Source organism: Natator depressus, chromosome 5 (assembly GCF_965152275.1).
Source record: "Natator depressus isolate rNatDep1 chromosome 5, rNatDep2.hap1, whole genome shotgun sequence".
Classification (NCBI taxonomy): domain Eukaryota; kingdom Metazoa; phylum Chordata; order Testudines; family Cheloniidae; genus Natator; species Natator depressus.
Window position 1 is genome coordinate 29,754,496 of NC_134238.1, and position 27,342 is coordinate 29,781,837.

The following is a 27,342-nucleotide window of genomic DNA, read 5'->3' on the forward strand; positions in this document are numbered from 1 at the left end:
TATATTTTCCACTGAATGCATCCGATGAAGTGAGCTGTAGCTCACGAAAGCTTAGGCTCAAATAAATTTGTTAGTCTTTAAGGTGCCACAAGTACTCCTTTTCTTTTTACTAAATAGCAGTCACCGTTCAAACTTAAGTGTTCCCAGACAATCAGTAGCACATCCTGAAAAAACAAACAGCACTATTTTTCCAGCCAGTTGAGTACAAGTTAGACTCAACTGAGGTAAACTAACAAGTTACAAAAAACAGCTGTTAGATATTTCTCAGAAGTGATATACAGCACTGAATTCTTACTAATACTTAGCACTTCTGTAGTGCTTTACATCTTCAAAGTGCTGTGCAAATGTTTATTATAGAAAGAAAGTTGGTGCTCAAAGAGAGAGCATATTTCCCAAAGTGGAGGGTGACCAGAGCAATGGCACTACTATAGCAGAGATAATGGCAGGAGGAGGAAATTTAAATATTTAGGAATGACTGAATTTTATATATTAATTAGCTAGTACAGAACTGACATTGAACGCTACAGATGTCATGAAGAGGATGTCTGGAAATTACATCAACACCTTTCAGACAACAGATTTCTGTAGCCACAAATAATCAATTCTGGAATTATAAATGGCTCCATGGCTTCAGATTGCCTAATTTAGAAATCAAGAGGAATGCACAGGGATCAGCTTCTCTGTAATCTTTAAAACAGGTGACTTCCAAGGACTATTATCCTTAGACATCAATGCGAATTCCATGTTTTATAGACATTAGTTCTCCAGTACCTGTTAAATACATAACAAATGAACACAGATGAGGTAAAGATGCTGTGATTGCCACATAAAGCCAGTATGGCAAGGGAGCAGTTTTTCCAAACGGACAGATCCAAAGGCCATGACGAATTCCATCACGGACATGGTGAGAAGTCCAGGATATACACAACATCCAGGGAAGAAAGCACCATGAGTCCTTAAGCCTGAAAAGGTGCATAATAAATTTTAATGTCACAGCCACAACAGGAATCACAGTAGAACAATGAAGAAGTGGTCTTTGTGGAAGAGTCAGAGCAGCCTGTGGAAAGGAAAAAATACAGTTGGCAACCAGCACCATCATGACAAGGTAAAAATACTTCTTGGATGTTTACAGATAAAATATCAAGCGAACAAAAACCATTTGTTTCCCACAGAAGTGCAAATAAAAGCTGTTTTTCCTATTATCTTTATTCATTTCTCCCTCTCAAGATTTGAGACAACTGTTCTTATCCAGAGTAGCAGCCGTGTTAGTCTGTATTCGCAAAAAGAAAAGGAGTACTTGTGGCACCTTAGAGACTAACCAGTTTATTTGAGCATAAGCTTTCGTGAGCTACAGCTCACTTCATCGGATGCATCATGCATCCGATGAAGTGAGCTATAGCTCACAAAAGCTTATGCTCAAATAAACTGGTTAGTCTCTAAGGTGCCACAAGTACTCCTTTTCTTTTTGTTCTTATTCAGTATGCTGCTGTGGTGGAATTCAATATACAGCATATAAAACAAACAGGAAATACACAACTGTACAATACACTATTTAAAAAAACCACCCAAACGCATCTTGTATTAAATTAAATTTACTGTGCTGAAATATATTAATTTGTCAATATTAGATATACCTTATTTAATCATAGTAATAATTTCTAACAAAGCAAAATGAATAAAATCCAATTAAAAACACCCACCAGCTCATTTTGGCTGTCTTCTTGTCTCAGTATTCCTTGTTTATGGACAAAGAACATTTCCAAATGCTAAAAATTGTTTACATGTATAGTTAAGGTCAACATGAAATTTTTTAAGATCAATTGTTGGCTAATAACCATCACACTGAACTTGCTTAATATTAACTCAGTTCAATAACAAGAGGATATTGGTTTCTGTTGAGGTATTTGTCAAGATAGAATAATAAAAGTGTGAGATTTTGCTTAAGGTGAGATCAAATGGACTGTGTCACAAGAGGATCAATAAATGTTCACCATGTATGTATGTACTGGGGAAGACATTGCAAATGTGCCTATTAGAAATACCTAAAACTTTCTCCGTTATGTGTGCGGCCACACATTTCTTTAGCATAGCAATTTTTTAATATTCTAATATTCTAAAAGGGAAAGAAAAACAGCAGTTCAAAAGAACTACTGATCTCTCATGCAATCCGGAAGCAAGGATTTGCATCTTCACTGACTGGCTGCAACATGAATTCAGGTAGAACTTATTAACAAGGCAGGATGTGTTCACTCTAATGGAATGCCTTGTGTATAACCCCTCTGGATTCCTGAAGAGGATTTTGGAACAACTAAAAAAGAAACTACCCAGAGAATCTTTCCCAGGTTTTACATAGAGCTCACTGTATGTTGGGATACATAGTTTGGGAGTTAATCATTGTAGTTTGGGAGTTAATCATTGCTTTGTGACTATCCATGTAGGTTAAAACATGATCAATAAAGCCAACACATATGTACACTTCAATACAGAGTCTCCGTACTTTGATTTAAGGAGCTCTCAAAAATCTATTAATTTTTATAATTGTTTTTATAGAATGTAAATTGCACACAAAAGTCCAAGACGGGCACTGAACAAATTTAAATAGAAAATAAAAACGATACTATTCAAGACTTCAGAGCAAGTTAAAAAAATAGAAACTTTGTCTTGCCATGTGACTACAGCCCTTCAGTAGCAAGAATGTTCTTTTTTCTATATAACAAATGGTAGTGGCAAGGTTCCAAAGAACCTTTGTCCACGTGCAGACAGACCACTAGCAAAAGCTGATCAGTTATCCTAGAATCATAGAAAATTTGGGTTGGAAGAGACCTCAGGAGGTTATCTAGTCCAACCCCTGCTCAAAGCAGGACCAACACCAACTAAATCATCCCAGCCAGGGCCTTGTCAAGCCGGGTCTTAAAAACCTCTAAGGATGGAGATTCCACCACCTCCCTATTCTAGTGCTTCACCACCCTCCTAGTGAAATAGTGTTTCCTAATATCCAACCTAGACCTCCCCCACTGCAACTTGAGACCATTGCTCCTTGTTCTGTCATCTGCCACCACTGAGAAAGGCCGAGCTCCATCCTCTTTGGAACCCCCCTTCAGGTAGTTGAAAGCAGATATCAAATCCCCCCTCACTCCCCTCTTCTGTAGACTAAACAAGCCCAGTCTCCTCAGCCTCTCCTCGTAAGTCATGTGACCCAGCCCCCTGATCATTTTCGTTGCCCTCCACTGGACTCTCTCCAATTTGTCTACGTCCTTTCCGTAGTGGAGGGCTCAAAACTGGACGCAATACTCCAGATGTGGCCTCACCAGTGCCGAATGGAGGGGAATAATCACCTCCCTCGATCTGCTGGCAATGCTCCTATCAAGTTATTTAGTGTTTTCTGGTGATCAAGAAAGAGTAAGCTGTACTGTGTGATCTCATCAACATGACCAGTTTCCTACAGAAGAAGCTTGCATGTGAAGGCATCAGCAGAAGAGGATATAGGGTGGGAAAGGGGGATGAGGAAGGAAACAGCAGGGACCATTGTTGAACAAAGTCCCCTTATTACTGCTGATTTTGTTCCCATAAAACCAGACAGAAGCACTAACAGGAATATTAGCAGACATCTTTAGGAAAGAGTGACACAGAGCTGGCAGCAAGCATATTGGGCCTTTCAGGGTGAGGGGGCTTATTTCTTGTTAAGCTAAAGATCCAGAGTAGGTTTGGTGGTTATGGAGAACAAAGCTGCAGGATCAGGATTCATACGGATTTAATCTATAAATGATTATACAATGGAATTAATAGAAAATATTAGGGCTGTCGATTAATCACAGTTTTAATCACACTGTTAAACAATGGAATACCAATTGAAATGTATTAAATATGTTTCTACATTTTCAAATATATTGGATTTAAATTATAACAGAATATAAAATGTACAGTGCTCAATTTATTATTTTTTGAATACATACATTTGCACTGTAAAAATGATAAAGAAATAGTATTTTTCTATTCACCTCATAAAAGTACTGTAGTGCAATCTCTTTATCTTGAAAGTGCAACTTACAGATGTAGGGTTTTTTTGTTACGTTACAGCACTCAAAAACAAAACAATGTAAAACTTTAGCACCAATAAGTCCACTCAGTCCTAGTGACTGTCTGAACAAGAAGTAAGACAAACAAGTTTGTTTACATTTATGGGAGATAAGCTGCCTGGTTCTTATATACAATGTCACCTGAAAGTGAGAACAGTCGTTCGCATGGCACTTCTGTAGCTGGCATTGCAAGGTATTTACATGCCAGATATGCTAAACATTCGTATGCCCCTTCATGCTTCGGCCACCATTCCAGAGGACATGCTTCTATGCTGATGGGGGGAGAACCGTATGTCTCCTGCTCTGTTTTACATGCATTCTGCTATATATTTCACGTTATAATGGTCTCGGATGATGACCCAGCACATGTTGTTCATTTTAAGAACACTTTCATTGCAGATTTGACAAAACACAAAGAAGGTACCATTGTGAGATTTCTTAAGATAGCTACAGCACTCGACCCAAGGTTTAAGAATCTGAAGTGCTTTCCAAAATCTGAGAGAGATGAGGTGTGGAGCATGCTTTCAGAAGTCTTAAAAGAGCTCTTAAAAGAGCAACACTCTGATGTGGAAACTACAGAACCTGAAACACCAGAAAAAGAAAATCAACCTTCTGCTGGTGGCATCTGACTCAGATGATGAAAATGAACATGCGTCGGTCCGCACTACTTTGGATCGTTATTGAGCAGAACCCATCATGAGCATGGATGCATATCCTCTGGAATGGTGGTCAAAGCATGAAGGGACATATGAATCTTTAGTGCATCTGGCACGTAAATATATTGCAATGCCAGCTACAACAGTGCCATTGAACGCCTGTTCTCACTTTCAAGTGACATTGTAAACAAGAAGCAGGCAGCACTATCTCCTGCAAATGTAAACAAACTTATTTTTCTGAGCAATTGGCTGAAGAAGTAGTATGACTGAGTGGTCATGTAGTTGCTAAACTTTGACATTGTTTTACTTTAGAATGCAGGTTTTTTGTACATAATTCTACATTTGTAAGTCCAACTTTCATGATAAAGAGATTGCACTACAGTACTTGCCATAGGTGAATTGAAAAATAATATTTATTTTGTTTAGTACAGTGCAAATATTTGTAATAAAAATAACTATAAAGTGAGTACTGTATTCTGTTTTGTAACTGAAATCAGTATATTTGAAAATGTAGAAAACATCTAAAAATATTTAAATAACTGGTATTCTATTATTGTTTAATCACGATTAATTTTTTAAATCGCTTTACAGCCCTAGAAAAAATAAGTTTATTTCATATATAATTGTTATAGGTTGGGCTAAGTCTTGTTGAAACTGGTGGTGTAACAGCTACCTTCCATTCATAGAGAAGTGTAAAGAGCCACTGATCTCATTTATGAAACCAGGTAGGTGAAACTACGGGAGCACCACCCAAAACACAGGCACAGGGTAAAGTCTGTGTAGAAGCTGAACCGTGTGACCCAAGGGATTTCCCTGGGGACTGATACAGTGAATGCAGGAACTAGGGGATTGACTGGTGGAGCTGGGTGTGGGCATGACAGAAAAATACACAGAAAGACACAGAGAAGGAGCAGATAGCCAAGGAGACATCCAGAACAAGCACTGGGACCATAGCTCTGAGAAAAAGCCTACAGAGAAAAAACTTTTTGGATACAGTAGAGAACATGCTTTTAGAATACAGTGATGGCGGAAACTAGGCTTGGAACTGTAAGTAGAGAAACTCTTTTCTGATTCCTATTGTGTTCAGTGAAACAGGACTTGGTACATTCTTTGTAAATGAACAGAACTGCATCCAAGAAATATCTGATTCCATCAACAATTTCTCTTCCTAACAAAAATAACTTGAGAGATCCTGAATTTTGGAAACTGCTCTCAAGTCAAAAAAGGGATAAAAATGCTCCACAGAACTGATCCATTCCTAAATGAAAAAATCATGTTTGTAATTTTTGTTGATTCAAATCTTTAGTGTAAAAGGATCTCATACCAGAGTGTGGGCTCATTCCAAGTGCTGACATCACAGTGCTAAAAATAAAGGCTATTCCATTGTAAGAATTACTGTCCTACATACGAATTGTTAAACTGAGTAGCTGTCCATCAATAGGCAACCTGGACAGTCTCAACTATCCAAGGCACATTTCAATAGTAGTAAATGATAAACCTACTGAGCAAAATTCTCCATGACTAATCCATTTATCTACAGTTACTCTATTATTAATACTTAACTCATTACTCTGACTTATCTAGAGAATGAAATGTGCTACTTAAAGTAAAATTTTGTAACAAGAACGAGTAAAAGGTTTTCTTAGATACTTTTAAGTACTTCAGGAGTGCCCATTTCTAACAGAGAAGAAAATACATTATCATGCTACTGCTGAAGTTAATGGTAAAGTGACCACTGACTTCAAGTGTAGGATTAGGTCCTACAGATTTATGCTGAAGAAAGAAATGAACAATATGACATCTTACTGGTGTCAAAGGATGTTATTCTTTATTCCTTTCTTCATTAGTGGAGGTACTTTTCATTACTCAAATCTTGAGGTGAAAAGTCTTAATATAGTTCCTCTATACGGTAGCTAAAGAAAGAATTGTTCTTGTCACAATCCTTTCATAAGTATACTGTTTTTCACTATCTATTGTAATACTGGGTGTTGAATTTTCATAATATATAATGACTGTCAGAGTTGGAATTTGAAAAAAACATACTATTTTACTAGACTACAAACTAACAGCAAGAAAATTAAAGTCCATGTTTAATACAAAATTTCAAACAATAAATGCATTTAAAAAAATAATCATTCACAAAAGTAGGTTCAAGCAGAGTACTGTAGTTGAAAACAGGAATGATAGTACAAGCTGGAGTATTGTACATGCAAATATTATCTTTTTTGCACTGACATACTATTGGTGAAATTTTGCCATCTACTGGAAATAGTTAAGAAAAGGCTTATTTTCAGAATATTCCTGTTGAGAAAAAAAAGCCTCAGGATAGCGAATAGATTTTAAAAAAAGAAAAAATACTAGGTTTTAAAAATAATTAGTATTTAGTGACTCACATATACAAAGCAGATTTTTAAAAATAAGTGGATGAACAGATGACAAGTATTCATTAAAATAAATTCTGGCTAAACTTTTTGGGACATGACAACCTGAAAACTAGTCAGTTTCAAATAATGAGTTAAGTGCCCTCTGGCAATTTTGTGGTTTTAAAATATTTTTCTATTTAAAATTCAAAAGTGTTCTGCCTTTTCTGTTATATGAAAGTCCCACACAAACAAAAGGGGAAACTGACTATCCAAAGAGTATAGTCAAATGCACAAAGTACACAAACTGAAAAAACTGAGATTTCCCTCTCTAATCTTTCATTTATAGCAATTGTAGGTATATCTTGTAAGAATAGGAGGTACAACATTTTCAAGCACAAGTATGATTTTAAAATCTCTGTTACGAATAATAGTGCCTTTTACACAAAAACTTCCTTACAAATTTAATTTAGAAAATTCAATTTTTCCCAAGTTGAAACATTTTTATATTGTTCTTTACTTTTTATTAGGTTTAACTTATGTGTTACACAGAACACTCAAATCTGGTTCTCTCCAACAAGGCTGGCACAAGAACTTTGTTCTGACACAAACAAACAGCCCTGCAAAAAGATCACTATCTATTATAAATACACATTCTTTAATATCAGTGTCATATTTCCTCCTCTTATTAATCCAAAGAAAATCAATCTAGTGTCAACTGCTTCCTTCAGAGTAGCAGCCATGTTAGTCTGTATTCGCAAAAAGAAAAAAAAAAAATGCTCACGAAAGCTTATGCTCAAATAAATTGGTTAGTCTCTAAGGTGCCACTAGTACTCCTTTTCTAACTGCTTCTTGAGTACCTCCTAATGGTAGTTGGCTATGAACATCAAATTGTTAGGAGTGAGATTTTTCAAATGCTGGTCTCCATTTTTCCTCCACAATTTGCAAGCACAAATAATTGCAACACACAAGTGACTTTATATGGTGCCTACAAATAGCTGTGGTCCTAAAATTCGCCTGTAATTATTTACACACACCCCCCCCAACACACACCTCCTTCTGCAGGTGCAAAACAGAGCCGTAGCTAGGCTTAATTTTCAACCTGTCAATGCCTATTCTTATTTCACAGTCAATCTTATTTAAACTAAATAACAGTTGGACGTTCTGTCATCTGGCTGCTTTTACTACTTATTCTAAAAGAAAAAAAGGGACGAATCTCATTTAAATAGACACAAAGTGTAACTTGGCTAATAAAGCGAGTGATATACAAATGTTAGGAGCTATATGCATAGAGTCTCCAGAACTTAAATATCTACATCTGATACTACACTTTTTTTTTTAAAAGGCAGAAAAAGTGCCACACTGGGCCTTTAAACTTAAAAAAATATGCAGTGAGATGTAAATGAATTTTAACATAAAATATAGCTTTTTATATATGTTTTAAAAACATTTTGTAACCAATTAAACACATCAAGACAATGAGACCTCTGACTGCAAAGTTTAGGCTCCAAGAGCTGATATAGTGTTTAGAAGTAGGTGGAAATGCAAAAATAATTAAGAAAACAAAGTGAACTTTGATCTACCTTGCTTACCTGTAATGAAAGGGAGTGAGCAAGAAAAAAATGGTCCACATCAATGACAGAAGAGAGGAAACCAGCTAAAATGACTTCACTAAAGTCACTCTTCTTCCTGAGCCCAATCACTATCACCCAGGACCATACTCCCACCACACCGTGCACTCCATTATCAGAGAGAGCTCGGAGCCAGTCGTGTTGCTGAATGAAAGGGAACTGCAGAAGTCGGTCTGCTATGAAGCAGAACATTCCCAATCCTAAACTGGAAATAACTGAAGCTGTGCTGAAAGTTTGGAGAAGAGCATGAGCCTTTTCAGTCTCAGATGCCATAGCAAGTAACATGTCACTGTACACAAGATGCCATCAGGATACACACAGCCCATTATCCTTTTAATCTTCAGTCAGTCATTCTGTAAATTATCAAAGAGAAAAGTCTTAATGAAGAAATGTGGCAGCCAGCACTAAATACTTGTTAAACTCAACTATATCTGCAGCTGTAATAAAACATATCCTAATAGCAAACTCATTGCTCAAAATCTAAGATTCTCCAGAAATACTAAATACAATTAACTTAATTTATTGACCCAAACAGTATGGATCTGAATCAAAAATTGTGTGCTGTTTTAAATGAGAACAAACACACACTTTAGTACACTCATGCATTGACTATCTTTTGACATTTCCAATTTCATAAAACAAAATCTGAGAATTATATCCAATCATATCCCAGACTTATTCCGAGATTTCCCCTTCCTTTCATATCAGGATTTTCACCACATTAATGCCTCTACTTTGTAGCCACGTTGTTCTGATTCTGGGGTTGATTAGATCCTCAAAACCTCAGAGCTTTTTATGCTTTGAATTTCACATCACAACTTGCAGTCTTTCACTACTATGGGAAGTTTTTTATGCAGTCTCTTTCACCTCTAGAAATATTTTTATATAATGCACACACCTCTGTTTCCCCCCTGCAATTTGTTAGCATACATACATAACAAAACTGCCTCTCAGAACACAGTCTCAGTTCTAAACATCTGATAGTTATTATGCTCCTGCATTATTTCAAAAATCTGTGGGAACAGATTAGTTTCAAAGCATATTTTCTATTTAAAATGCACTCTTTACATGATGGTTGCTATCTCCTTATAATGCAGTAAAGCTTTGATAAGCACAAAGTCCTTTCTTTTACATTATTTTTTTGGTAAATAAATTTTTTTTTACTTGAATAAGACAATTTATTCTCACACCCATGTTAAGTGGTGCCCTCAAAAATGATTTTTGAAAGACATTGTTATGAAATTTTTCATGATTGCAAATAAGTTCTTTATTATAAACCGTACAAAAGTTGAAACTGAAATAAATTTTCTTAACAAATATTTCTTCCATCCTAAGCACATGCAAGTGTATTGTAAGGTTGTCCAAAAGTGCTTCATATGCCAGACATTCATTTTGAAAGAAAAAAGTTCATTGAAGCATTCATTTGAAAAAAGAATGAATAATACATGAACTTTGCATAGAGATGAGAAAAAGTAGGTCAAGTTTAGAGCCTGTTAACCATGACTGTACCCCTTCAGAGTAATCATGTAACATGAACCATTTTCTGCAGCACGTCTTTGTACTTTTTTAAAGATTCATAATTTAAAACATCACACTTTGAAGAATTAAATTCCATTTTTTTTCCAGGTTAAGGAACAAGTGACCCCAGCATCCCCCAAACCTTTTCCTAGCCAACCAAGTAGCAGCACTTATTAAAGAAGTGGTTCGCACAGTGTGGAGGGTGGGGGAGAAGAGCTGGAAAACTGGAGAAATATAGTTAAAAAGACCACTTCTACTTGATTTCCATGTCAGATTGGATGTTGTCTCAGCTCACAATATACCATGCACAGGACTCCTGTTTAGGAAGAGTTCATTAAGAGACATTAAGAGCTCTTTGTACGTACATACATATGCATGCATGCACAGTTGGAGTAAGTGGACATATCTTTATTTACTTCATTGCAGTTGCGTCAACTTACTTCAATAGCAAATTTGGCTTACAGTCCACAGATTATAGCATTTGCACCTGCTTGCTGTACTCAAATCATTTTGGGATATTCACACTCCCTACTTCTGACTACAGAGGTAAGGAAATACATAAACAGTCAAACCCCAGTAAGCACAGACAGCTGGTCCTGTCTTTGCACAAATCAAACCAAGTAACAGTAAGCACTCACATAGCACAGAAGCTTTACAAATGTTTTACAAAATATATATGAGCACAGAACAGAAAATCAAAATATGGAAGAAACCCCAACATCCCCATTCACCAAACTTTTACCTGATAAGTTCCTAAACAAATATGATCACCAAATGAGAAATGACATAAACTAGACCACAGATGACCTATGAAAGACTCTGGATATCAACAAAACGTAACATTTTTTATAATTGATCGTTAGTTAAAGATAGAAGGCACTCAGGAAAACAGATAACTTGCTACAGAGGAAACCCTCCCATTTAAAACACAAGTGCCTATTTCACACTAATTTGACATTTCATGACATTATATTCAGAACATCCAGAACTGTAAGCTACCTTACCTCAGCAGGTGAGAGCTTTGCTGGAGATTAGACTGTGGGGTAGCTGACTACCTCACCAGCAAACTCCAAGATTCTGCTAGTTTAAACCTGGCCTTGTAGGTGATAATCAATGAATACCAGTTCCTGAGAGATGTCTTTCTGCAGTGTCAGGCCCTCTCACTGTGACACACAGAGAAATAATTAAATTCACTCACTCCAAAGAGACAGCATACACAACAGCCTGTTAGGTTAGCTGAAGGCTCACACCTCACTTTAATACACAGCAATGAGACTGTTTTGTAATGAAACTAGAATAAATTTATTAATGAAGAACAGAATTTAAGTGATACTAACCAAGAACAAAAGAGACAGGTCTGGTTACAAACAAAACATGCTTTCTAGTATACAAAATTTAATAGATTATAATCCTGGTCTCAGGCAATTACTCACCAATAGTCAGTTCCCAGAGACTTCAGCCCACATGGTTGAAGGATCCACCTTTCACAGATTCCAAGAACTTCTGGCCTCTTTTGTCCCGTAAGTGTTGTATAACTAGAACATATTTTTGCTTCTTCTTATATTTTCCAGAGTCCATTATCTTTTTGCTTCTTCTTCTATTTTCCAGAGTCCATTATATCTGTCTCAAGAGCCAGGAAGACTTCCTGGGGGTACAGACTCGGCCCCCGGTCTCAGTAAACTCCTTCCTCCATTTCTTGATAATTTGATTGCTTTGTTTACCTTGTATGTGTAATCCTTCTGCCAGGTGGAGCCAGCAGCAACAAGGGCTGCGTTCAATATCTAGGGGTTCCTCTTGAACAATACAACACAGAACCGGCTCAAGCCCATACCCAGTAACCTGGGAAAATTACACACCACCCCATGGCACCTCTGAGAGGCAATACTTCCCCACTCACAATCACAGAGTCTGAGTGTGGAAAAGAAACTTTTAATGAAAGGAAGGACGTCACCTGACATTAATTAGGGAAAATGCCACAAGCAGGATTCATAATCATAAAACTGTGAGGAGGACACCCACCCCAGAGTGCATAGGGCAGTGCCTTCTGTCTCATGTTCTTGAGTTCTACAACCAAAAGTTCCTTTTCTGTGCCCCTCTCTGGATCCCTCACCACACTCCACTCACAGTTGTTGTCCTTGGTCAGTGAGGATCCAGGGTTCAGAGGTGCATCTGTGTGAGTTCACTTCCCACCCGGGAAGAAGGCACCTTGCTTGCTCTGCCATCTGAACACTTGCTCTGGCCAGCCACCTCGCCAGCCGCTCGTTCACCTGCCGACTCGCCAGCCGCTCGTTCATTGGCTGATTGTCAGTTACCTTCTGCTGCCTCTTGACTCTCTGCTGTGACCTCTGCATATCAGTCTCTTAGTGATTTTCAGCTCTTTGCAGACTGGACAGAAACACTGCCCCACCAAAAGTGATTTCAGCTCTCATTTGAGCACTTTGACATAACTAAAGGCTCCTGATGAAGCCTAATTAGCTCTATCTTTGAACAGTGGGAAAGAACAGACTGGTGACCCATAGGGAGAGTCCACACCTCCTGGCTGGGACACCTATCCCCACCCCTCTTACTCTCACAGGGGTCTGGCATTCGAGCCCCTGGTTTACAAGTTCCGTTCAGCTGAGGGTGACCCCTCAATTGGGACAAGCTCAGCACTGTTCTGCTCCCCTTTAGTCATACAATGAAGATAACATTGATTACATTTCTCTACCCCTCCATGCCATACTAAAGTGATTTGTAACCCAACACCAGCCAAAGCTTGGCGCTACACCACTCCTATCTGCTAGATACCTACACAGAGTAGGGGTGTTTGTGTAAATACAGTTTGCTCCTGAAGTCTCTCCCCTTCCCAAACTAGCTGTCATGGGAGAGCTCATTCAGACCCTGCTTACACCTGTAAATGTACTTTTATTGTCCTCTGCCTATAATTAAGACAGACAGGTGAATCCATATTCTTTTGTCTAGGGCAGGATGGGTTAATGCATTGCCTCCCAAATGCATTTAAAGAACGTATTTCCAGCACACATGCATAACTCTTTGTACTCAACATGTACATACATCACAATCATTTTTGGAACCAGCATGTCACCAGTTTACATATGATACCTCACATGATACATTTTACACACATAGTATGATACTTATGTTGGGTGTAGTGAATGTGTCAAGCCTGATATGCATTGCAGTATAGTGGGCCATCTGCCTGTGGACATTTAGGGGCTCTTTCATCTGCCATTTTGTTGCCTAGTCACCCAGTTTTGAGAGATCCTTTTGTAGCTCTTCACAGCCTGCCTGGGACCGCAAACGTGAAATTGCAGCACTACTAACTGTAGTCTGTAACCTGTCATTTAAATCAGCTTCTGTACCAAATGACTGGAGGATAGCTAATATAGCTGGACCGCTTGGTAACAGTGATCATAATATAATTAAAATTTAACATCCCTGTGGCGGGGAAAACACTACAGTAGCCCAACACTGTAGCATTTAATTTCAGAAAGGGGGACTACACAAAAATGAAAGTTAGTTAAATAGAAATTAAAAGTTACAGGGCAATAAGTGAAATCCCTGCAAGCTGCATGGAAACTTTTTAAAGATACCACAATAGAGGCTCAACTTAAATGTATACCGCAAATTAAAAAACACAGTAAGAGAACCAAAAAAAGTGCCACTGTGGCTAAACAACAAAGTAAAAGAAGCAGTGAGAGGCAAAAAGGCGTCCTTTAAAAAGTGGAAGTTAAATCCTAGTGAGGAAAATAGAAAGGAGCATAAACTCTGGCAAAAGAAATGTAAAAATATAATTAGGAAGGCCAAAAAAGAATTTGAAGAACAGCTAGCCAAAGACTCAAAAAGTAATAGCAAAAAAAATGTTTTAAGTAAATCAGAAGCAGGAAGCCTGCTAAACAAACAATGGGGCTACTGGACGATCAAGATGCTAAGGAGCACTCAAGTATGATTAGGCCATTGTGGAGAAACTAAATGAATTCTTTGCATCGGTCTTCACAACTGAGGATGTGAGGGAGACTGCCAAACCTGAGCCATTCTTTTTAGGTGACAAATCTGAGTAACTGGTCCAGATTGAGGTGTCATCAGATGTGGTTTCTGAACAAATTGATAAACTAAATAGTAATATGTCCCCAGGACCAGATGGTATTCACTCCAGAGTTCTGAAGGAACTCAAATGTGAAATTGCAGAACTACTAACTGTAGTCTGTAACCTATCATTTAAATCAGCTTGTGTACCAAATGACTGGAGGATAGCTAATATGACTCCAATTACAGGCCAGTAAGCCTGACTTCAGTACGGGCAAACTTGTTGAAACTATAGTAAAGAACAAAATTATCAGACGAACATAATTTGTTGGGGAAGAGTCAACATGGTTTTTGTAAAGGGAAATCATGCCTCACCAATCTACTAGAATTCTTTGAGGGGGTCAACAAGCACATCGACAAGGGGGATCCAGTGGATATAGTGTACTTAGATTTTCAGAAAGCCTTTGGCAAGGTCCCTCACCAAAGGCTCTTGCGCAGAGTAAGCTGCCACGCAATAAGAGGGAAGGTGGTCTCATGGATTGGTAACTGGTTAAAAGATAGGAAACAAAGGGTAGGAATAAATGGCCAGTTTTCAGAATGGAGAGAGGTAAATAGTGGTTTCCCCCAGGGATCTGTACGGGGCCCAGTCCTATTCAATGTATTCATAAATGATCTGGAGAAAGGGGTAAACAGTGAGGTGGCAAAATTTGCAGATGATACAAAACTACTCAAGATACTTAAGTCCCAGGCAGACTGCAAAGAGCTACAAAAGAATCTCTCAAAGCTGGGTGACTGGGCAACAAAATGGCAGATGAAATTGATAAACGCAAAGTATTGCGCATTGGAAAACATAATCCCAACTATACATATAAAATGATGGGGTCTAAATTAGCTGTTACCACTCAAAGAGATCTTGGAGTCATTGTGGATAGTTCTCGGAAAACGTCCACTCAATGTGCAGTCGAAGTCAAAAAAGCGAACATAATGTTGGGAATTATAAAGAAAGGGATAGATAATAAGACAGAGAATATCGTATGCCTCTATATAAATCCATGGTACGCCCACATCTTGAATACTACATATAGATGTAATCGCACTGTAACATTACACTCCATATTCTTATGAAAATATGATTGTGGTAGGAATATGACATAACTAAGATATGCTTTATGCAAGATAACTCTTGTAAGCTATCATTGGAAAGGTTATAATTTACTGAATATGATTATCCTATTTGTATGCTTGTATCATTTCTGTATCTGAAATTAGGACTATTGACTATGTATCTGTATTTCAACTATGCTACTCTGGGTAACACTCACTACTAACACTTCAGGTACAACAATGAAAAAGCCCAACAGTGCTGACGGCCCATCAGCAAGAGACAATGGACAGTAAGAGAGCTTAAAAAGAAAAAAGAAAAGGAGTACTTGTGGCACCTTAGAGACTAACCAGTTTATTTGAGCATGAGCTTTCGTGAGCTACAGCTCACTTCATCGGATGCATATTGTGGAAACTGCAGAAGACATTATATACACACAGAGACCATGAAACAAAACTTCCTCCCACCCCACTGTCCTGCTCGTAACAGCTTATCTAAAGTGATCATCAAGGAGGGCCATTTCCAGCACAAATCCAGGTTTTCTCACCCCCCCCCCCCCACAGACACACATACAAACTCACTCTCCTGCTGGTAATAGCCCATCCCTCTTTGAAACCTCTCTTTATAATGCGCATGATAATCAAGGTGGGTCATTTCCAGCACTAATCCAGGTTTTCTCACCCCCCCCCCCCACACACACACAACCCCCTGGAAATGGCCCTCCTTGATGATCACTTTAGATAAGCTGTTACGAGCAGGACAGTGGGGTGGGAGGAAGTTTTGTTTCATGGTCTCTGTGTGTATATAATGTCTTCTGCAGTTTCCACAATATGCTATGCATCCGATGAAGTGAGCTGTAGCTCACGAAAGCTCATGCTCAAATAAACTGGTTAGTCTCTAAGGTGCCACAAGTACTCCTTTTCTTTTTTCTTTTTACGAATACAGACTAACACGGCTGTTACTCTGAAACCTAAGAGAGCTTAGCCTTCCTGTGAACCTGTGGGTCACCCTGTGAAGAATGGCCACAGGGGCCCTATAGGTTTTAGGGTAGCAGCCGTGTTAGCCTGTATCCGCATGCATCCGATGAAGTGAGCTGTAGCTCACGAAAGGTCATGCTCAAATAAATTTGTTAGTCTCTAAGGTGCCACAAGTACTCCTTTTCTTTTTGCAGGTAAGGTGAGCTATTACCAGCAGGAGAGGAAAAAAAAAAACCCTTTTGTAGTGATAATCAAGGTGGGCCATTTCCAGCAGTTGACAAGAATGTGTGAGGAACAGTAGAGGGGGGAAAATAAACATGGGGAAATAGTTTTACTTTGTGTAATGACACATTCACTCCCAGTCTTTATTCAAGCCTAATTTAACAGTGTCCAGTTTGCAAATTAATTCCAATTTAGCAGTCTCTCGTTGGAGTCTGTTTTTGAAGTTTTTTTGTTGTAATATTCCCACTTTTAGGTCTGTAATCGAGTGACCAGAGAGATTGAAGTGTTCTCTGACTAGTTTCTGAATGTTATAATTCTTGACGTCTGATTTGTGTCCATTTATTCTTTTACGTAGAGACTGTCCAGTTTGGCCATTGTACATGGCAGAGGGGCATTGCTGGCACAAGATGGCATATATTGCATTGGTAGATGTGCAGGTGAACGAGCCTCTGATAGTGTGGCTGATGTGATTAGGCCCTATGACGGTGTCCCCTGAATAGATATGTGGACACAGTTGGCAATGGGCTTTGTTGCAAGGATAGGTTCCTGGGTTAGTGGTTTTGTTGTGTGGTTGCTGGTATTTGCTTCCGGTTGGGGGGCTGTCCGTAAGCAAGTACTGGCCTGTCTCCCAAGATCTGTGAGAGTGATGGGTCGTCCTTCAGGATAGGTTGTAGATCCTTGATGATCCTGCTAGTAATAGCTCACCTTACTTGATCACTCTCATTACAATGTGTATGGTAATACCTATTGTTTCATGTTCTCTATGTATATAAAATCCCCCTCCTATATTTTCCACTGCATGCATCCGATGAAGTGAGCTGTAGCTCACGAAAGCTTATGATCAAATAAATTGGTTAGTCTCTAAGGTGCCACAAGTACTCTTTCTTTTTAGGGGTCCTACAGAGGCAGGTGACCATGTCACCCGATACTGGAACCCATCTTGAATTCTGTACTTTTCCACGACAAGCTGGGGGGTGTGTGTGTCAAACTAGGAAACAAAGGACTCCCGCCTTATGCGAATCCTATTTAAGGGTAGGGAGTGAGGTAATCCTGGTGGTCAGTTCTCCCCTGCTACCCCACCCAAGAGGACTGGAAACAACTAAGGCCCCATCTACACTGGCAAGTTTCTGTGCACTGAAGCAGCTTTGAGCGCTGTAACTCCCGAGATGTACACACTGCCAAGCCACTTAGTGCGCAGAAACTGTGCAGTTGCAGCACTATAAAAAACCACCCCGATGAGAGGAGTAGCGCTTTCTGCGCCGGGGCTACAGCGTTGCGGTGCCAGTATAGACACCATGGCGATTACAGCGCTGTGGTTGGCCTCCGGGAGGTGTCGCAAAATGCCTGTTCTCACCTCTCTGGTCATTGGTTTGAACTCTACTGCTCTGCCCCTAGGTGACCAACCATCTCCCACCGCATGCCTTGTCTGAGCGGCAGAACAGGCTGTTGAATGACTCCCTCACTTCATGGGAATCTTCCTCAGAGATCTCCAGGAAACTCTCGTGGAGATAGTGGGCAATCTGCTGCTGCAGGTTCCTCAGCAGAGCTGCTTTGTTTCTTGCCCCATTAACAGTAACTTTCTCATGCCACTTTGCCGTGACTGGGGGAGGGGTGGAACCATTGCTGCACACAGGCTAGCCGCATATGCGCCAGGGTGGAAGCTGCAGGCTTGGAGAAAACCCTCCCTTGATTCCCTGCTCACCCTCAGCAGCGAAATATCTTCCATAATGATTACCTCCTGTGGAAAGTGTGGGGACAGAAATTATTACCAGAACCACCCTAGAGTGCCTGCTGTCCCCAAGAGCCACGTGCCAAGTGTACAGCAGGGTCCGGGAAGAGTGATTTACCCTGCCCCTGTGGCTACTCACCAGTTTGGGGGCCTTGTGGCTCATGTGTGCTTGTTTGGGGTCAGCCAGTCAGTGACAGGTGTGAGAGTACTACCTGTGTTTTAAAGCACTGAATCGCTGTTGCAAACAATACTGCTTCTGTAAAATGTTGCATTTAAAACTTCACAAAGACGACCTTGGGAGGCCAGCCTCCCTTATCAGTGGCAGAACGGCTGCGGAGAATTAGAAAGCGTCCAAGAAGAACTAAGGAGGACTTTCTGCATGAGGTTATGATGCACTTGGCTGCCAAGAAACAGGAACTGAAGGAATGGCGGGACAGCGAGAAGAAGGACCAAAAGGAGAATGCGATACACCAGAAAGAAGCCACGGAGTAGCTCCTAACAGTTATGGAGTGCCAAGTGGACACACTCCAGGTGATACTAGCTCTTCAAACCAAGCAGCTCCGCCCCCGCCCTCTCCTGCAGCCGCTGTCGCAAAATTCTTTCCCATGTGCCCCACACACACCGCCAACACACTGTTATCAACCTACTGGCTCCACTCTCTACCTGCAGAATTCCACTCCTCCCTCCTCACAGTCTAGCAGCGTGGACTCCCACTACCCACTGCACTCAACACCCATCCCTCAGCAGTTTGGCCCTGCTGAAGTACAGCACTGGGTGCACTGTACTCCAAAGGAGAAGGTTGGGTATGATCCCCTGAACATACACAAATCTGTAGCTGTCCTGGGAATCCTCCTCCTCTTGAGAGCTTCCCTTCCCCCATACCCTCTCCCCTTCCCTGCTGATGAATTTTTTAATTTGACTCTCTCCTCCGGTTGTCGTCTTTTAATAAAAGAATTGTGTTCGTTTGAAAGCAATCTTTATTCTATTAAGCGAAAGCAAAAACAGCACTGCAAAGCAACATAAAATAATGTTAAGGTCCCTTCTTGCATCATGTGCACAGTCACCTCCTAGCATTACAAACACTGCAATCCCGAGCACAGCAACAAATATTAGTGGCTTTCAGCTTCAAATTTCTGCCTCAAGGCATCCCTGATCCTTATGGCCCCGTGCTATGCCCCTCTAATAGCGCTGGTCTCTGGCTGTTCAAACTCAGCCTCCAGGTGCTAAGCCTCTGCAGTCCAGCCCTGAGTGAAGCTTTCACCCCTCCCTTCACAAATATTACGGAACGTACAGCATGTGACTATAAGCACAGGAATATTGTCATTGGCCACGTCCAGCTTCCATAGAGGCAGCACCAGCAGGCTTTTAAACGGCCAAATGCACACTCCACAGTCATTCTGCACTCTCTCAGCCTGTTGTTGAACCGCTCCTTGCTGCTGTCAAGTTGCCCCGTTTATGGCTTCATGAGCCATGGCATTAAGGGTAGGCAAGGTCTCCCAGCATCACAATGGGCATTTCGACTTCCCCTACGGTGATCTTCTGGTCCAGGAAGAAAGTCCCTGCTTGCAGCTTCTTGAACAGGCCAGTGTTCCGAAAGATGCGTGTGTCATGCACCTTTCCGGACCAGCCTGCGTTAATGTCTGTGAAACGCCCACAAGCGCATGGAGAACCATTGAGAAATACCCCTTGCGATTAATGTATTCGGTGGCTAGGTGGTCTGGTGCCAGAATTGGAATATGCGTGCCATCTATTGCCCCTCCACAGTTAGGGAAGCCCATTTGTGCAAAGCCATCCACGTCACACACGTTGCCCAGAGTCACGGTCTGTCAGAGCAGGATGCGATTAACGGCCCTCCACACTTCCCTCAACACGACTCCAACGGTCAACTTTCCCACTCCGAACTGGTTAGCGGTCTGGAGTAGCCAGCTTCCACAGCGCAATCACCACGCGCTTCTCCAGTGACAGGGCAGCTCTCATTCTTGTGTCCTTGCGCAGCAGGACTGGGGTGAGCTCATCACACAGTCCCATGAATGTGGCTTTCCTCATGTGAAAGTTCTGCAGCCACTGCTCATCATCCCAGAGGTGCATCACGATTCGATCCCACCACTCAGTGCTGGTCTCCCAAGCTCAAAAGCAGCGTTCCACTGTGGTCAGCACCTCGGTGAATGCCACAAGCAATCTCTACACTACTATGCGTGGTGAGATCAGTTTCGCAATCCTCTTGCTTTTGTAGTTTAAGGAATAACTCCACTGCCACTCGTGACATGTTGGTCAGAGCGACCAGCGTTCTGGTCAGCAGTTCGGGATCTGTTCCTGCAGCCTGAAAGAGGCAGAGCGTGCAGTACACAAACCGTTGAAAGATGGTGCCAAATGCAGACGGAAGCACAGGGATTGATGGGATGCAAAGCAATGCATCACGGGGCATTGGGACCGGATCCAGAATGTCCCCCACCCCCCTCTGCCTTCCCACAAGTCTTAGCAGCAAAAGAAAACGAGGTGCTCTCTGGGATAGCTGCCCAGAGTGCACTGCTCTGAATAGCGCTGCAAGTGAACACACGATCGCGCAGGTAGCTGTCAGTGTGAACACACAACAGCGGTTTCCCTTCTGTGCTCTCTGAGCAGCGCTGTAACTACTGGCGCTGTAATTTTGCAAGTGTAGATGTGCCTTTAGACTGAACTGGGGGAAGAGAACTGAACCCAGGCTGGAAGGGCATCTGGCCTCTGAAAAAGATTATTAGAACCACATTTAGGATGAGAACTTGCATGTAACCAGTTTCTTTAGTGTATTAAGCTGTTTGCGTGCTCATTTTTGTTTTCTTAGTAATCTGCCTTGTTCTGTCTGCTACCTCTTTAACTACTTAAAATACACCTGTTATAGTTGTTAAATTTACTTCTGGTTTACAATATAACCTAGTTTATGTGATTTCTAAGCTGGGGGGGCCAGAAGCGGTGTACACCCTCCTCCACATTGATGGAAGAGGCAAATTTTATATAATTTTGGGTTTGTACTCCAAACGGGGGGGTAGACATCTGGGTGCAGTAGCAAGCACCTTAAGCTGAGCCTTCCCAGAGCGGATCTCTGTCTCTCTGTGAAGTTGGGTGTGTCACTGTCTGTGTGCTTGGCTGGAAAAGGCTAGGGAGCCAAGCCCAGCAATACTAGGTGAAAGGGGGCCCAGGCTGGTAGAATAGTCTGACTCAGTGGTGTCCCAGCACACCAGATGACACCTTGGGGGTCCAGATCATCACACGCCCCATCTCAAAAAAGATATATTGGAATTGGAAAAGTTTCAGAAAAGGGCAACAAAAATGATTAGGGGTATGGAATGGCTGCCATATGAGGAGAGATTAATAAGACTGGGACTTTTCAGCTTGGAAAAGAGACTAATAAGGGAGGATATGATAGAGGTCTATAAAATCATGACTGGTGTGGAGAAAGTAAATAAGGAAGTGTTATTTATTTCTTCTCATAACACAAGAACTAGGGATTACCAAATGAAGTTAATAGGCAGAAGATTTAAAACAAACAAAAGGAAGTATTTTTTCACACAACACACAGTTAGCCTGTGGAACTCCTTGCCAGAGGATGTTGAAGTCCAAGACTATAACAAGGTTCAAAAAAGAACTAGGTAAGTTCATGGAGGATAAGTCCATCAATGGCTATTAGCCAGGATGGACAGGGATGGTGTCCCTAGCCTCTGTTTGCCAGAAGCTGGGAATGGGCGATGGGATGGATCACTTGAAGATTACCTGTTCTGTTCATTCCCTTTGGGGCACCTGGCACTGGGCACTGTCGGAAGACAGGATACTGGGCTAGATGGACTTTTGGTCTGACCCAGTGTGGCCATTCTTATGTTCATAGGAAGATGATACCAGACACTAGACTAGAGGGTTCTTTAATTCAGCAAAGGCATAACAAAACCCAATGGCTAGAAGCTGAGGCTTGACAAATTGAAATGGGAAATAAGGTACACATTTTTAATAGCAATGATAATTAACAACAGGAATAGATTATAAAGAGATGTGGTAAATTCTCCATCACTAACTTTTAAAATCAAGCCTGAGTATTTTTCTAAACTATCTGCTCTAGCTCAATGACAAGCTATTGGGCTCAATGCAGGAAGTAATGGGTGAAAACTCCATTGTCTGTGTTATGCAAGAAGTCAGACTTGATCATACTCATCCCTTTTGGCCTTAAAATCTATTAAGTCTCAAGCCTAAAAAAACAAATTCTACAAGCAACCCCATTCACATACTATTAATATTCAAGACACTGGAGCAAACTCTCAAGAGATTACCTAGTGGGACAAGAGATCAAAACCCAAAACAATCTAATCTGCTATATTTTTCCACATAAACATTCATCATTAAAAGTGTACTTTGCAATCAGAAGTTACAGCAGTAGTTGACTTGGGGTGGGATGTATCAGAAATATGCAAAACATAGGTAGGATCTTAGGGATGTGATCCACAAAGCAATTTAGGTGCCTAAACTCCCAGTGTGTGGCACCACTGCAATCCACGAAACTCTCCCTTAGCTGCTGCCTAACCCTGTAAGCACCTACACTCACTTAGAGCCTAATTTTCTGCAGTAAAAATTCCTTAGGCACTTCAGTGCCCTGGGACATGCAATCTGCTGTCTCCCTCTAGGCACCCTGGGGCCTATGTCCTGCCTAAGCCCCAGAACAATTCACGAATAGGGGAAGATACATGTTTGTCCACCTAAGTCGCATGCGGGCCTGATCTGGTAGGCAACCACTAAACATGCCTATCAGATCAAGTCCTATTGAAGATCTGGGAGGTGGAGCGGACGGAGGTGCCTGTCACAGTTCATGGCAACTGCAACTGTATTCTCCCTCCATGGTCCAGCAAGAGTGTCCGCTCTTGGGCTTCTGGCTCCCCAGTTGTCACCTCTCTTGGTCAGAGAAGCATGCATCTTTTTGTCTCCTAACCGGGGTATTTCCAGGCTGCACAATTTCCTGCCTATACTGTGAATTTCCCAGCAAAGTCAGACTGACTAAGCAGGCCTGCTCTGATTTTCTCCTCAGAGGCTACAAATAGTATAATTGCCACCGTTGTAAGTTACCACACAGCCCTCTCTAATCAAGTACATTCATTCCTAAGGTAAAAGCATTACAGAGAAAATATATTAAAGACAACTAAAGATCCTACATGTGATGCATGCTAATAACCTTACCAGAGATCGCCTCAACTCCAGCAAAGGCTCTGACTGATGAACAGTTGTTCAAACCCCAACAAGAGGTTTTTCTGTGGTCACAAGTTCACAACAGCTGTTAGCTCAGAACAAACACACCCATGAATCTTAGAGTCACTCTTCTATCCAGTATAGGCCTCTGACCTCATCCTCATGTTACAGGTGATCAGCAAACAATGGGTTTCCTCTCAGGTTGCAACTTCAAATGGATGGATCCAGAGCTAGGTAATTTGCATTCCCCTCCTAAATATTTTCTAGGAAACCCACTGAACTGAAAGTTCAGTCTTATCTGGCCCACTGTTTTAAAAGAGTCCACTGGAGAACTCCTTGGCAAGGAGAAGTGGGAGGTGATGGTGTACATCTTGTAATTTTTAGCCCAATGGTTAGAGCACTCACCAGGGATGTGGGAGATCCAGGTCCAATTTACCCCTCTCTCTGTAGTCCAGTAATCTAGACATGCACCTGGGCGGTGAAAAGACCCTGGGCCCAGTCCTCCTGCTCCTATCACTCTTCCATTTTTTATCCATATTGGAAGAGCTTCAACAGTAGTGACAGCAAGAACCCCACACTGGATTATCCAAAAGCACAGAGGCTAAAGCTCTCTCCTCAGAGGTGGGAGACCCCTGTTCAAATCCTCTCCACCCCTCTGTCTCCTACATACCAGGTGAGTGCTCTAAGTCAAGGCCAGAAGTCAAAACGTGGGTATCACCACCTCCTCCAGCTGTTTTGTGAGGAGTGAGGCAGGTACCTAACTCATTCATATAAGAAACAGCTTAGGTGCCTAATATGCCTAACTCTAAGCAGGTTTCAGAGTAGCAGCCGTGTTAGTCTGTATTCGGAAAAAGAAAAGGAGTACTTGTGGCACCTTAGAGACGAACCAATTTATTTGAGCATAAGCTTTCATGAGCTACAGCTCACTTCATCGAATGCATTCAGTGGAAAATACAGTGAGGCGATTTATATACACACAGAACATGAAAAAATGGGTGTTATCATACACACTATAAGGAGACTGATCACTTAAGATGAGCTATTACCAGCAGGAGAGCGGGGGTGGAGTGCGGAGAAAACCTTTTGTAGTGATAATCAAGGTGGGCCATTTCCAGCAGTTAACAAGAACATCTGAGGAACGGGGGGGGGGGGGGGGGGGGGAATAGAGCTGTAGCTTACGAAAGCTTATGCTCAAATAAACTGATTAGTCTCTAAGGTGCCACAAGTACTCCTTTCCCTTTTACTTTGTGTAATGACTCATCCACTCCCAGTCTCTAGTCAAGCCTCAGTTAATTGTATCCAGTTTGCAAATTAATTCCAATTCAGCAGTCTCTCGTTGGAGTCTGTTTTTGAAGTCTTTTTGTTGTAATACCGCAACTTTAAGGTCAGAGATCGAGTGACCAGAGAGACTGAAGTGTTCTCTGACTGGTTTATGAATGGTTTCAGAGTAACAGCCGTGTTAGTCTGTATTCGCAAAAAGAAAAGGAGTACTTGTGGCACCTTAGAGACTAACCAATTTATTTGAGCATGAGCTTTCGTGAGCTACAGCTCACTTCATCCGATGAAGTGAGCTGTAGCTCACGAAAGCTCATGCTCAAATAAATTGGTTAGTCTCTAAGGTGCCACAAGTACTCCTTTTCTTTTTGGTTTATGAATGTTATAATTCTTGACATCTGATTTGTGTACATTTATTCTTTTACGTAGAGACTGTCCAGCAGCGACTGGTTCTTGTTTGTAGATAGCTAGCAAAGATAAGCACCTAAATCCAGGCTGCAGGGAGGCACCTATCTTGGAGGGAGAAGCAGGGTATAGGACACACTCCTGTTGTTGGCATCTCTGATTGGCTAGTTTAGGCAAGTCCCCGTTTAGCATCCTAGCTTTTGTGGATCATATTGTTAGATGCTTCTCTAGCTTCCCCCCCCCCCCCCTTGTTTCGGGAGCCTAGGTGCTTAACTCAGCTTTATAGATCACAGCGTTGTTCCTATGATTTCTTAGGCAACTAAAGTCAGGTAGCAGAACCATTGCAAGCAGGGGATGGCCAGGCTGGGCGTGCGGGGGAGGACTCCACATGGAAGAGTTTATCAGCCTGACAGAGGCAGTTCTGAAGAGCAGTCAGTAAATCTACTACTACTACCTGGCTCCACAGAGCAGAGCTAAAGCCCAGCTGTCCCGGGTGCCGCTAGTCTCTAGCGATGACGAAGCAGCAGCTCAGCCCTTGCTCTGCCCCAGATCCCTAGACTAGGCGGTCTCGGCTCTCGGCTGCTCCGAGCAAAACCTGAGTAGGCTGTGACGGGCGCCCAGCTTTTTGGTGCCAAGGGAAGGGGCGTGTGTGAACCCTCCCTAACCCTGCGGGAGGGGGCGTGACACTGGAGCCTAATTAAGGCAGCAGAGGAATCCGCAGCAGCGCTGAGTCTCTGAGGCCACGCAGCCAAGAGAGCGTCTAGGGGGCGAAGCGCCAGCTCCCCCGGCTGCCCCAGCCCGCACCGACACCGGGGCCTCGGCCCAGCCTAGCCTGGACCGACGTCAGGGGCCCTCCGCTCCCCCATCCTAACGCCGGGGTGGGACGGGACGAGGCCCCGCCCGAACTGACCCCAGCCCCGCCTCCCCTGCCCGGCTCATGCCGGGGCCGCAGCGCAGACCTTTCTCGTCCCAGCCGCTCCTGATGCTGCCGCCTCTTTCTGCAGCCGGCGGCTCCGGCTCCGCGCGGCGCCCCGCCTCAAGGGCCAGCCCGGCTCGGCTCACGGGGAGGCGCTGCCGGCGGCGGCGGTCACGGCGGGGCCCACGTGTCCCTATAGCGACGCAGCGGGCGGCCCCTCCCCCCCGCGAAAAGGCACAAAGCACTCTGGGATAGCGGCTAGCGGACCGACCTCCGGGAGCCGCCCCACCCGGCGCGGTGCCCGGCCTGCGGGTGGCCCCCCGGAAACCCCGCTGAGCGTCTCACCACCCCAGGGGCCCTGTCCGCGCCTGCGGCTACTCTCGCCGCAGTAGGGGGGGGCGGTGCCTGTTGCCGCGGCGCGGGAAAACGTGTGGCCAGCTGCCAAGGTAGACAGGGCCTCCGGCCCTCTGAGGGCAGCGCCGGGTGCCCCCCGGCCAGCCCAGTTAGCTTTGGGGACATGGTCGTTGGGTTATGCAGCATTCCCTTGGAAAACGTTTCCCAGAAAAATAAGCCCAGCGCCTAGGTCAGGGACTGTAAACGCATTGCCAGCTGCACCCCCGGGCAGCCAACAGTTAAAAGCCTCAGAGACGATAGTGTGCTCCGGCCGCAGACGCCTGCCTGAAAAGCAACAGCAGCTTGTGACAGGGTTAGACAGGCCCCTAAGGCTCAGACAGTCTAACCCTGGCCCCTGCCAAGGTAGAGCCTGTGTTGCATCTAAACCATCCAAGACAGATGGCTCAGCCCAGCCTGCTCCTGAGAACCTCCAGGGAAGGAGATTCTCTAACTGCCCTGCGCAGTTTGTTCCATTGTCCTAGTGTACTTAAGAAAAATTTAACTGAGATTTAATCTACATCTGCAAAAACAACAAGGAGTCCGGTGGCACCTTTAAGCCTAACATTTATTTGAGCATAAGCTTTTGTAGGTAAAAACCTCACTTCAGATGCATGGAGAGAAAGTTACAGATGCAGACATAAATATACCGACACATGGAGAAGGGAGTTACCTCACAAATGGACAATTTGATCAGGGTGGATGTACTCCACTCCCAACAATAGATGAGGTGGTGTCAATTCCAGGAGAGGTAAAGTTGCTTCTGTAACAAGCCAACCACTCTTAGTCCCTACTCAAGCCCAAATTAATGGTGTTAAATTTGCAAATGAATTTTAGTTCTGCTGTTTCTCTTTGAA

The 27,342-nt window shown here is 42.5% G+C and overlaps 1 protein-coding gene across 1 annotated transcript; it reads right to left on the minus strand.

The window, feature by feature from the left end:
• On the minus strand, positions 1-26,258 carry TMEM267 (transmembrane protein 267). Its single transcript, XM_074953928.1, has 3 exons — positions 26,139-26,258; positions 8,685-9,076; positions 1-1,057 (listed from the first exon to the last, which is right to left on the minus strand). Exons 2-3 carry the CDS (start codon positions 9,006-9,008, stop codon positions 722-724), a joined length of 660 nt encoding a protein of 219 aa, XP_074810029.1. The 5' UTR covers positions 9,009-9,076; positions 26,139-26,258; the 3' UTR covers positions 1-721.
• Positions 26,259-27,342: the final 1,084 nt, after the last annotated feature.

Coding starts and splice junctions, on each gene's coding strand:
- TMEM267 (XM_074953928.1), bottom strand. CDS start 9,008: ATGTTACTTGCTATGGCATCTGAGACTGAAAAGGCTCATGCTCTTCTC. Junction 1,058..8,684: donor CTCACTCCCTTTCATTACAG/GTAAGCAAGGTA, acceptor TCCTTTCCACAG/GCTGCTCTGACTCTTCCACA.